The sequence below is a fragment of the Poromitra crassiceps genome (assembly GCF_964638095.1).
Source record: "Poromitra crassiceps genome assembly, chromosome: 8".
NCBI lineage: Eukaryota > Metazoa > Chordata > Actinopteri > Beryciformes > Melamphaidae > Poromitra > Poromitra crassiceps.
Window position 1 is genome coordinate 21,613,458 of NC_139629.1, and position 12,500 is coordinate 21,625,957.

General features: G+C 44.4%; 1 protein-coding gene across 1 annotated transcript in view; it reads right to left on the reverse strand.

Moving 5' to 3' along the window:
• fibcd1b (fibrinogen C domain containing 1b) overlaps window positions 1-12,500 on the reverse strand; it is a gene marked incomplete at its 3' end in the record, with an annotated part of 227,426 nt that overhangs the window by 56,064 nt on the left and 158,862 nt on the right. The window contains exon 6 of the mRNA XM_083641568.1: window positions 1-53. This exon is cut by the window's left edge and continues 44 nt beyond it. Coding sequence (XP_083497694.1) covers window positions 1-53 — 53 coding nt within the window. The remainder of the gene's footprint in view (window positions 54-12,500) is intronic.

Genomic DNA, 12,500 nt, shown 5'->3' on the forward strand with positions numbered 1-12,500 from the left:
GAGTCCCATCCTCGGAAGAAGTTGACTGAGCCGTCCTCCCGGCGCTGGATCACCTACAGGACAACAAGGCCAGAGGTCACAGGTCAGAGGAGACTCTAAGCCAGTGGTTGGTTCCATCACCCTGCTGGCCAGAGGTCATAGGTCAGAGGAGACTCTAAGCCAGTGGTTCCATCACCCTGCTGGGCGCAGCCATCTCATAAACGCTTCCTCCTTCACAAATTAATAATGCAGCTGCGCTCTTCCCAGTAAAAAGGCAATTTGTGGGAAGCTCATAAAAGGAATCCATTAAATCTTGACTGACTTTGAATGAAATCGCCATGGAATCTGCATAGCTAATTGAAAGCCCAGAAAGAAGCTGATATTCCTAATAGAACAATCCTAAATATACGGAGAGGGAGATGAAATGATCATTCTTTTTCTGTACCGTGAATCATGAAATTCTCTCAAGCTGTGATGTGTGGAGAAACTGTGTGGATGATTTTTTTTTAAAGCAACCCTTTCAGTGTGAGAAACAAAATATATTTGTACATAGCTGATATTTGCCAGCTGTGTGTGTGTATGTGTGTGTGTGTGTGTGTGTGTGTATGTGTGTGTGTGTGTGTGTGTGTGTGTGTGTGTGTGTGTGTGTGTGTGTGTGAGCGTGCATGTGCATGTGTGCACGTGTGGGATGACTGTATCTATATCACCCAATGAAATACTCTATCCATGAAAAGTGCTGACACTCCAAGTGTCAAGCTGAGGATGAAGTGAAATTGGAAATGTGCTCCTGCAGAGGAAATGCATGCAAATGGAAAATAGAGTCTGGGGGATGCAATGGTGAAGTTGTGTTTGTGTTGAAATGACAAAGGCAATTCACTGAGACAGTTTATGTTCAGCATGACTGATCCCCTAACATAGTGGAGAAAGGATCCGCACGCCACCAACCGCCACGTTTTGCTTCTAACATCCACTCAGACAGAGGACAACATTCAGCAGAGCAATGTCATCATCTTCATCCTCATGGTTGGAGGTCAGGGATGGGCAACTTTGATGATGGAGAGGGCCACCCCAACGCCCCCCACCCCCACCCACACACACACACACACCCACACACACACGCACACACTACCAGAGGGGCAGATTGTGACCGTGCACATCTTCCACCAGTAAGATACTGAAACCCCATCACTCAGTTATCGCTACTAACCTGATGAAAAGAATGAAATATACACTGGTAATCAAGGTTTATTAAACCAACATTTCTATTTTTCATATTCAAATGTATTTAGTAAGGGTTGGACTATCCTAACGAGGAATGCTACCTTATCTGTAAAAATGAGACTCGTAGGTACCCACAGAACCTAATGGTGATGTTAGGTGTGATGTCATAGAAAACGGACTGATTATTCAAAAATAAAATGAAAATAAGATTTTATAATTTTTATTAAATAAAACTCCTACCATACATATTATTTTTGCTTGTCAATTCCTGGTTAAATATAGGATATAGAGATAGTGACTTCTCTGTCAGACTGGGTGCATTTAGTCACATACTGTAGAGAGATAGTGACTTCTCTGTCAGACTGGGTGCATTTAGTCACATACTGTAGAGAGATAGTGACTTCTCTGTCAGACTGGGTGCGTTTAGTCACATACTGTAGAGAGATAGTGACTTCTCTGTCAGACTGGGTGCATTTAGTCACATACTGTAGAGAGATAGTGACCTCTCAGACTGGGTGCATTTAGTCACATACTGTAGAGAGAGATAGTGACTTCTCTGTCAGACTGGGTGCGTTTAGTCACATACTGTAGAGAGATAGTGACTTCTCTGTCAGACTGGGTGTGTTTAGTCACATACTGTAGAGAGATAGTGACTTCTCTGTCAGACTGGGTGTGTTTAGTCACATACTGTAGAGAGATAGTGACTTCTCTGTCAGACTGGGTGTGTTTAGTCACATACTGTAGAGAGATAGTGACTTCTCTGTCAGACTGGGTGTGTTTAGTCACATACTGTAGAGAGATAGTGACTTCTCTGTCAGACTGGGTGCATTTAGTCACATACTGTAGAGAGATAGTGACTTCTCTGTCAGACTGGGTGTGTTTAGTCACATACTGTAGAGAGATAGTGACTTCTCTGTCAGACTGGGTGTGTTTAGTCACATACTGTAGAGAGATAGTGACTTCTCTGTCAGACTGGGTGTGTTTAGTCACATACTGTAGAGAGATAGTGACTTCTCTGTCAGACTGGGTGTGTTTAGTCACATACTGTAGAGAGAGATAGTGACTTCTCTGTCAGACTGGGTGTGTTTAGTCACATACTGTAGAGAGATAGTGACTTCTCTGTCAGACTGGGTGTGTTTAGTCACATACTGTAGAGAGAGATAGTGACTTCTCTGTCAGACTGGGTGCATTTAGTCACATACTGTAGAGAGATAGTGACTTCTCTGTCAGACTGGGTGTGTTTAGTCACATACTGTAGAGAGAGATAGTGACTTCTCTGTCAGACTGGGTGTGTTTAGTCACATACTGTAGAGAGATAGTGACTTCTCTGTCAGACTGGGTGTGTTTAGTCACATACTGTAGAGAGATAGTGACTTCTCTGTCAGACTGGGTGCATTTAGTCACATACTGTAGAGAGATAGTGACTTCTCTGTCAGACTGGGTGTGTTTAGTCACATACTGTAGAGAGATAGTGACTTCTCTGTCAGACTGGGTGCATTTAGTCACATACTGTAGAGAGATAGTGACTTCTCTGTCAGACTGGGTGTGTTTAGTCACATACTGTAGAGAGATAGTGACTTCTCTGTCAGACTGGGTGCATTTAGTCACATACTGTAGAGAGTATGTTCTGCTTTTGATAGTTGAAACTTGCTCTAGTCAGCTTATCTTTAAAGGCCTGAGAAAGGGCAGACAAGGGGGCGAGACTTTTGATGGTTCAGCATTTTCTGCTGAAGTACTATGAGAGATGTGTGTTCACTGATTATTTTCCCTCTGCTTCACATTCTCCTGTGTTGTATTGAGCCATGTTTCAAAGCATTCAAGACCAGAAAGGCATCTCACAATCTCTCAAGTCTCTTTATTATTACAGACTATAGGGCATGGGCCATAATTCATGTTATCGTTTATCATCTTTCAGTGGAATCATTATTGTGATGATATGAAGATATTTTACTATCATTACACACATTTCTGCTGTCTAAATTTTATTTTTATTTATTTTATTTATTTATCCTATATTTAACCAGGAATTGACAAGCAAAAATAATATGTATGGTAGGAGTTTTATTTAATAAAAATTATAAAATCTTATTTTCATTTTATTTTTGAATAATCAGTCCGTTTTCTATGACATCACACCTAACATCACCATTAGGTTCTGTGGGTACCTACGAGTCTCATATTTACAGATAAGGTAGCATTCCTCGTTAGGATAGTCCAACCCTTACTAAATACATTTGAATATGAAAAATAGAAATGTTGGTTTAATAAACCTTGATTACCAGTGTATATTTCATTCTTTTCATCAGGTTAGTAGCGATAACTGTCTGACAGAGAAGTCACTATCTCTCTACAGTATGTGACTAAACACACCCAGTCTGACAGAGAAGTCACTATCTCTCTACAGTATGTGACTAAATGCACCCAGTCTGACAGAGAAGTCACTATCTCTCTACAGCAGTGGTGCCCAATTTGGGGCCCGCGGGCCAAGTTTGGCCCGCTCAATCTCATTCTGAACGCATCCTACGTTGACTATTTGTCAAGTTCCTTGGCGCCACTAAACCGATGCAAAGCTACCCTTTTCAGAACTCCCACAATGTCGGAAATCGACGCCACGCCACGTGTGACATTCAAATAAAGCGGGCGCACTAAGGGTGTAGGAGCCGAGGTGGTGGAGGCGTAAACCACTTGATGCTAAGGGCTCCTGAGTAAAAGTCAACATAGGACACGTTGGGAATGGAAATGTGTTGTAGCATCCCTTGTCATAGTCTCAACGCCTGACCCATGAGAGTTCTTACGCCGATACATTACTGCATGCTGCAGATCCCTCTCTCTGGGTCTGCGACACTGCTCGCTCCAAACTGATGTTGAAATCCTGGCCAGCGATTAGCTGCGCGGGAATCCAGAAACCTCCAATCAGCAACGACTTTAGCGATCAGGCACCCGACCTGACTCTGTTGACTTTCGAAAATGAACCACTCGCTCATTGGTGCTACGACCTGTCAGTCATCCAATCCGGGCTGCGCGGTGGCACAGACTCTATCATGTAGTATGCAGAGTGCTGGGGAGAGGCTACCCTGTATCATAATAATCCATGCACTTGAGCATTCCTATGGAGGAACCCCAGAGTCTAACAGAATGATATACTAGCATACAGTACAGTGCCATAGACTTAACTTTCATTTCCCTCTCATGCAATGTCATTTGTTTTCTATGCATCGTGGACATGAAATCAACCGTAGTGTATAAGACCCAATCCCCACCCACCTGTCGTCACAGCTGTCCCAGTGACTTGTCTCAGTGAAGCTTACAGCATGCAGAGTTTGTAGGCAGCAGCCGAGTGTTGCCTGAAGATGTCAACTATTCATAACATCTAAGCAGCAAAGGGACACGCTTCAGCTGCTGCACATCCTTACCCCCTCCCCCGGTGCCATAAAGCATCCGGCGAGTGGCCCGGTTCTTTCTGCACCGCCCGGAGGATCAGTCCATCACTTCAACAGAACTTTAATAACATATTCACTTGTAGCCGCGCTCATTTAGATTCTTAACTCCTGATGTCAAGTGAAGTTTTCTTACAGTTAGATCACCGAGTGATAAGTCGCTTAGCTGCAATGGCTTCATTTATTCTACTGGTCTTAACCTCCTTATGTTGACAGGCACATGGATGGATTGTATTCATACTGTAGGATGTGACTGCTTTTTGCCCCTTAGATAAATTCTGAATTGACTAACTTAAGAAAATATAACCTCACCGGTAGTGGCGGTGTGGCTGCAATTCAAAGGAATCATATTCGGTGTAACCCAGGGAGATTTGTGGAATGTGCTAATTTTGAGTCTAATCATTTCCAAATAGAAACTATGCTATAGTTCATGTCTAATAAGAAATGATGGGTTTATCTTTGATGTGTTGGATTGCTTAACTTTGAAGCTTCTTCTGATTTCTGTAGCAAGTGTTTTTTTAGGGGGCGGGGTCTCTAGCCTCACGCCCGTTACCCCTAACATACAGTACATGTCTGTGATGGTGCTAGCCTCACGCCCGTTACCCCTAACATACATGTCTGTGATGGTGCTAGCCTCACGCCCGTTACCCCTAACATACATGTCTGTGATGGTGCTAGCCTCACGCACGTTACCCCTAACGTACATGTCTGTGATGGTGCTAGCCTCACGCCCGTTACCCCTAACATACATGTCTGTGATGGTGCTAGCCTCACGCCCGTTACCCCTAACATACATGTCTGTGATGGTGCTAGCCTCACGCCCGTTACCCCTAACATACATGTCTGTGATGGTGCTAGCCTCACGCCCGTTACCCCTAACATACATGTCTGTGATGGTGCTAGCCTCACGCCCGTTATCCCTAACATACATGTCTGTGATGGTGCTAGCCTCACGCCCGTTACCCCTAACATACATGTCTGTGATGGTGCTAGCCTCACGCCCGTTACCCCTAACATACATGTCTGTGATGGTGCTAGCCTCATGCCCGTTACCCCTAACATACATGTCTGTGATGGTGCTAGCCTCACGCCCGTTACCCCTAACATACATGTCTGTGATGGTGGGAGGTGTTGCATTTTATTGAGGTCAAGCAATCAGACCAGTGACTGACAGGCCAGGAGGAGGAGCCAGGAGGAGGAGCGTCTGCGTGCCACCACACTGATTGCTACTGAACTCAGCCCACCTGTGAGCCTGCAGGTTTCACAGGGGAGATCCAGCCCAGACGTAGAGACGCCCAGACCAAGCAGCTGAGAGACTTTTAATGCCTATATTGATCCAAATTCCCTTCTCCCTCATTTTAGAAGTGTAAATAATAGGAAATGAAAGTTCATATACTGAAGACCCAAGTCCACCTCATCTGTATTCTCACCACAGGAGGAAACCAGAGTACCCACACGGGGAGAACATGCAAACTCCACACAGAAGGGACCTGGGATGTACCGGGGCTCGAACCTGCAACCTTCTTGCTGTGCGGCCACAGTGCTAACCACTCACCCACCGTGCCGGTATAGTACTGAAATAAGGGATTTACTGTATGATCCCGCCAGCCATATTCCTTTTACACTGTTTAGTTTTGATTCCCATAGTTAAATCTATCCAATAATAGTAGAACTAATAGTGATGGTAGTAGTAGTAGCAACGGTTATGTCTTGGCCCTTTTCAAAATGCACTTGTAATTACACTTGGCAGAGTAGCACCTGCCCTGTCCTCAGGGATGTGCCTGGCACTGCCTCGTCAATAACCCGGCCAACTGGCAGACTGAAAAACAACATCAACAAATGAGATTCTTACAGAGCACAACAGAACAATAACGATTTTTCACATTCAGCGCACTGTTGCATATCACTGAGATGGCCATAATATAACCACTTTGCACTTCAGAACGCAATCATTTATACAGTACACACAGGCCAACAAATCCTCTCACCGCCCAACGCTGCTAACGTGGTGCGAGGCCAATCGCACGCCATCACCACGTGCTGCTACCTGTCTCATCTTCATCATCATCATCATCCTTTTCTTCTTCTTCTTCTTCTTCTCCTCCTAGGGCCGCCAGCTGACAACTTGTTTGCAAATGAAACATGTCAGTCCGTTTGGCAATTTCAGTTCCCCCTTTCTCGTTCTATCCTCCATCTCATTTACGATTCAACTCAATGATGCCACTAGTGGATGAACGGGAGAGCCTGCCACACAGACAGACACACACCCAGTAAGCTAGAAGAGTTTATTCCATCCCAATGCGTCCAACCGGCCCACTGAGATTCTTCTTCTGGTCGTGGATATAATGGCGTACATGTTTTCTGTACAGTGGCAGCAATCGCCGGTCGGTGCTCCCAGCCGAAGACCTTTCGCTGCCTATAGGGAGCCAAAGTGAACGTCACATTCATATTTTTCACACGATGGTACAGTACAGGGAGAAAAGCAGGAAGTGACGTTCACTTTGGCTCTCTACAGTATGAACTTTGTTACACCATAAGGGACATTGCTTTAGAGAAACTAATGATATCCATACTGTTTACTAAGACGTTGCATTGGTTTAAATGTGTGTGCGCTGCTCCAGTCTGACAGGGAGACTGTTATCAATTGTTATGGTACACGACGCACTGACCAAGGTCTCAGCAAAGGGAGAAGTCCTCAATGCCACTGGGTGAATATGTGTGAGATGTCATGTGTCATGTTAACTCAAAGCATAATTATGCGTATGCAATTATTAGGCAACTATTAGCTTATTCATTAGGAAATGGCATGGAACTTATATTTTTCTCCAACAGTTATGTTATGCTAAGTTTAAGTATATTAAGTTAAGTTTCTGTTTTGATCTTTGTTTAATGTGCAAAGTCTTGGCACCAATTGAAGGTTGCCGCATCTGTATGTTATATATTGTAGCCAAACTTTGTAAAACTTTTTGGTGCCATTTGTGCAAACTCAGACTCTGTAGTTGGCTCAACAAATAAACAGTTTTTTTTATCACAGTCTCACATGCCTCTGCAGAACACAGATGTCGACTGTGGAGTCACGCACACTAAATTGGCTGCTGACAACATAATCCTGCCCACAGGTTGCTAATAATATAAGACAAGTGTGACTGAAGTGCTATAGGTGTGCTATTAATGCAACAGAACGTGACAAATTGGGCCATATGTAGAAGTTTTCTTTCCCTTCTACATCGATAAAGTCGAGCATAACCGCACTCTTCATCCAAGATTCTCCCTCATCCGTAATTGTTGTGTATTCTGTGCTGGCATCATCATTATATTTCTAGGGCTGAGTGTATTTCCAGCAGCATAACATCGACCTTGACGTCTCTGATTCATTATGTTGAAGGTATAATTGCCTGTAACAGGTTCTTTGTATCTGCAAGCCTCTAGAAAATCACACTGATTGGTGTTGGGAATCTGGGATCATCTTTCCCTGCACCAATGTGCCCATGTATGAGAAGCAACCTATACTGTTGTTCATTCAAAGAGAGAGGAGCTAGCTGGTTGGTGACAAGGATATTCTGTTAAATCGTCCATTCATGAAAAAAGTTTATAAAAGCTGTACGTATACAAGACCTTAACTACAGTCAATAGCTGGGTTACTCCAAAAATAAGTGATTTTCAAGTGATGTATCTTGCTATTTCATATTGCCATTTGCACAGACCACCAGTTCTCCAACCCATATTTCACAACCTTTACAACATATTAATATATATGGTTTGCAAAATACAGATATACAGTGTAAACAATAAATACAGTTCTGTCTGGTGCATGCATGCCTTGAATCCTCGATGAAACACATTGTTTGAGCAACAGTGAGATCTATGGCCGTGAAAACTGACCATTTACATTTTGTAAAGTGTGTCCCAAAGAATATTAGCTGCTCACTGAAGAAAAGCAGCATTATATCTGATATCAATTATTTTCCATTGTAGCTTGGCATGTTTAATAAGTGATAGGCTCATGTGTAACAAAACAAAATTAAATTGCATGACAATGAGGATGACGGATTCTGTTCATCCTTTTCCTTGATTTGGCATGCCATGCACGGGTGCAAACGTCTCCGACACAGATGAATAATACGTTACAGAGAGAAGGGGGCATTGTTTGTGCTCCACCATTTATATAATAAAGCTCCTAGATTTATTGTACCCAATGTAGCACATCCAATCATAATCACACCACACTGCATCTCCCATCCTGCCAGCTATGACCACTTTCTCAACTTTTATGGAATAGATGGTTTGAATCTTAGGCAATCTATGATGAGCATACAGTACTTTTCCCCCCATTATAATGTTTTAATAGCAGAGATGACTGGGAGTGTTGCAAAACATATACAAAGGACAGTTTCCCAGGATGTGGCTTGATTTATTTTTTATCATGTAATTTTCCTGTAAATTCACAGCATGATTTTGTTGTCTGTACTACCAGCTGAAATGTTCTTGCCCCATATTTTTGCAATGCCCAAATTCATGACATTTTGTACGGTTATTTTCTATCTTTTACGCTAAGTGTGGGAAAATGGTTGGGGGGGGTCAGAAGTTTCCGAGTAGCACCACGAGGAAAGAGCATCTAAAGCCAATAGTTTTTTCACCCACCTGGTGTGCTCTTTACCTTTGGGAGGCAGATAATGTAAGAAAGGCACCTGGTGTGTGCCTCTTTACTTTTGGGAGGCAGATACTGTAAAGGTGCGTTCACACCGACCTATTAAAGTTTTTCGCTGGCAGTTTTTTTCGCTGGCAGTTTTTTGGGCTTCGCCCGAGATGAAATAGCCCAACCGCTCAACGCTGATTGGCTGCCGTAACCCCGGAGTATTTATTCATTCTTGCATCGGGGGGAAACACAGTTGTGTTTTCATCCTGTCTAACGTTAGAGCTGTGTGCTGCTTGTTTCTTGACAGTGAAGATCTCTCTCGTTTCAAGCTCGCTGCACCCCGCCCACATCTATCAGCCGGCCGACACAGGTGCTGCCAATTGTGCACAAATAGTCTGTCCCTCTCTCCGAGCTCTGAGTATGAACACCTCGGCCCGAGGGCGGAGTGCGCTCCCAGTTTGCGGAGCGATTTAAACACAGCGACAGAGCGATTCCAAAGGGTTGAATCGAGCGACAGGGAGACAAATAAATATCTCAGTGTGAACACAGCTTAAGAGAGGCACCTGGTTTGTGCCTCTTGACTTTTGGGAGGCAGAAACTGTAAGAGAGTGCTGTGTCAATAGTCCATGTCTTCAATATAGTTTGGCCAAGAAATTGACGCTTGGATGATTTAATATTTGATTCCAGAAGTGGACTATAAGCCTCAGCCACCACACTACAGATATGCAGCCAGCAGGGAACTTAAGGACTGTGAGAGCTCACATTAGCTGCAAACATGTACCAGCTCTGTGGAAAATGTATTTAGCATTTCCCCATATTTACAGGAACATTATGTTTCCTAGCTTATTACCTACTTCCAGTTAGCGTGGGCGTGGCATGCGTGTTTCCTTGTGTGACTGCTGGAAAACATTAGACTTTTGATATTGGTTACCTGTTTACGTTGATGTGTTATTATTTGTTTATGTGCGCCGGTTTGTGTCACTGTACATCGTCAGCTTTCCATTCAAAGCATAGTATTTAATTAGTGATATAAAAAACTGTAGCAATATCTCTGTGTTGTGTTGCATGGAATAACAAGGAAATGTGCATACCTGTTAACTGTGCCTTATATTCACTTTACCTTTCTGTATGACCTACTGCACATTTTGTATTTTCTAAAAACTCCAATAAACAAAATTATAGGAGAAAAAAAAAGTACTGCAGTAACGCATGACTCTGGAATTCAGACAACTGCTGCAGGTTGACAGAATGATGGTATTTTTTATGCCAGTAAATTCTCATTGAAATAAGAACCTTCCATCTATATAACCCAGGCCACTTATCTCGCCTCTCTTCCCCTTCCTTGTACTCCTCATCTTCCCTACCCTCCATGTAGCTGAAATGGAGAAGACAGCAGATTGATAATGTTGTGTTGGAACATAATGTGGAGGTTTTCCTGTTCACCCACCCTTCTTCATGTTCACTCTCTCTCCCCTCTGTCTCTCCGTATATTAGTTTGATCCCGGGATGCAGATGGATGCAGAAAATGATACAACAACCAAACTTTCCAGATTTTTCTCCCATTTTCTTCCCAGTTGTACTTGGCCAATTCCCCCTGCTGTGCCGGTCGTTGCTCCAGCCCCTCTGCCGTAGGCGAACACATGCTTCCTCTGATACATGTGCACTGCAGTGTCCAGGTGCTTGACCTCACACCTGACAGTGAGGAGTTGATCACCGGCAGGAGGTAGCACGTGGGAGGATCACGCTATTCCCCTCGCAGTTCCTCTCCCCTCCCGAACAGGCGCCCCGACCGACCAGAGGAGGCACTAGTGCAGCGACCAGGACTGATACCCCACCGGCTTCCCACCCGCAGACACGGCCAATTGTGTCTGTAGGAACATCTGACTAAGCCGGAAGTGCCGCTGCCGGGAATTGAACCCGGGTCTCTGCTTTTGTACATAGGCAAGTGTCTTCTTCTTCTTCTTCTTCTTCTTCTTCTTCTACCTCTCCACTACCCAGACGCCCGAGCCAATTGTGCCTCTTTATGAAATGATCTCAATCCTCTCTGTGGCCTTTTGAGAACAATGTCTGGCACACATCCTCACAGAGCCTGGCTGCCTGCGTAGACAGAGTCACCTGACACATGACAAAGATGTCTGATAGGCTGCTGATGTGCTCTTTGGTAAGAATGGGAGACGCCGAAGAGCTGGCAAGAATAGGGAGTGAATGGCAGGAAGTGTTCCATTCACAGTCCAACTCCGTCTACTCGTCTACAAAGAACGCCATTAGGAGGAAATACTCCTCGTGTTGAACGTGAGTAGACTTTATCATCGTTTCATTCACTACATATTTAAAAGGCAGTGGAGCTATTTGAAGTTCACCTCAGTGCCTCGGCTAGTCACAATGTAGAACTGACCTTGATTCAACACAAATAGAGTTGGAGCCAGTGTTCAGCACAGCAGGCTTGTAGTATTCTATTTACGTCTGCCAGGCAGAGATACCCGTCCTGCTAGCTAGCCGCTACTGCGGCTCCCAGTGGCAGGGTGAAGGTGCCCACTGGTCACAGACAAAGAGCGCTTCAGAGCAGCATGTTAGCCAGCGAGCAGGACACAGATTAGAGTGAGCACCTCTTGCGGACGTTGCCCTGCCTTCTTCCTCCATCTGGCTTCCTTGTGACTGCAGAACCCCTCTCGGGTTTAATTGCCTATTGACCCCTGGAGGTCAAAATGTGTAAGTTCCCCGGAGGCGCGGAGCGGGCAGCCCCGCAGAGACACTTATCAATTCCTTTCACACAGCGTTTGTGTCTCCAGATTGGAAGGCAGCTGGTCTCGGCTTTGGCGGACGGAGGATTTCGAGAATGGCTGACTGTGCCGAATGCGTGTGAGAGGGCTGTGTTTTTTGTGTTGACACTGTATCGATGTGTATTGACCCCAGGGTTGACTTTGACCCTGTCCGTATGTGGGAGGTTACTTCATATAAGTCTACTACTCCCGACCAAGCTGGATCAGCCCTGCTATCACAGCGCCGTTGACAGCAGGATAAAATGTCGGCAGTGTCTGTGGAATCCACGGAAAAATGTAGAATATAGTTCTGAAACTAAACACGTTGCATATCACGTTTCTAGATGCGTAGATATTAACGTTATACACGTCCTAACAGTCTTAACGACTGTCTCATGCTGAAGTACGTCGCTGGCGCCTAAGGGGAAAGGGGTGGGGTTGCCAGACTAATGGCTCATTTATACTCCA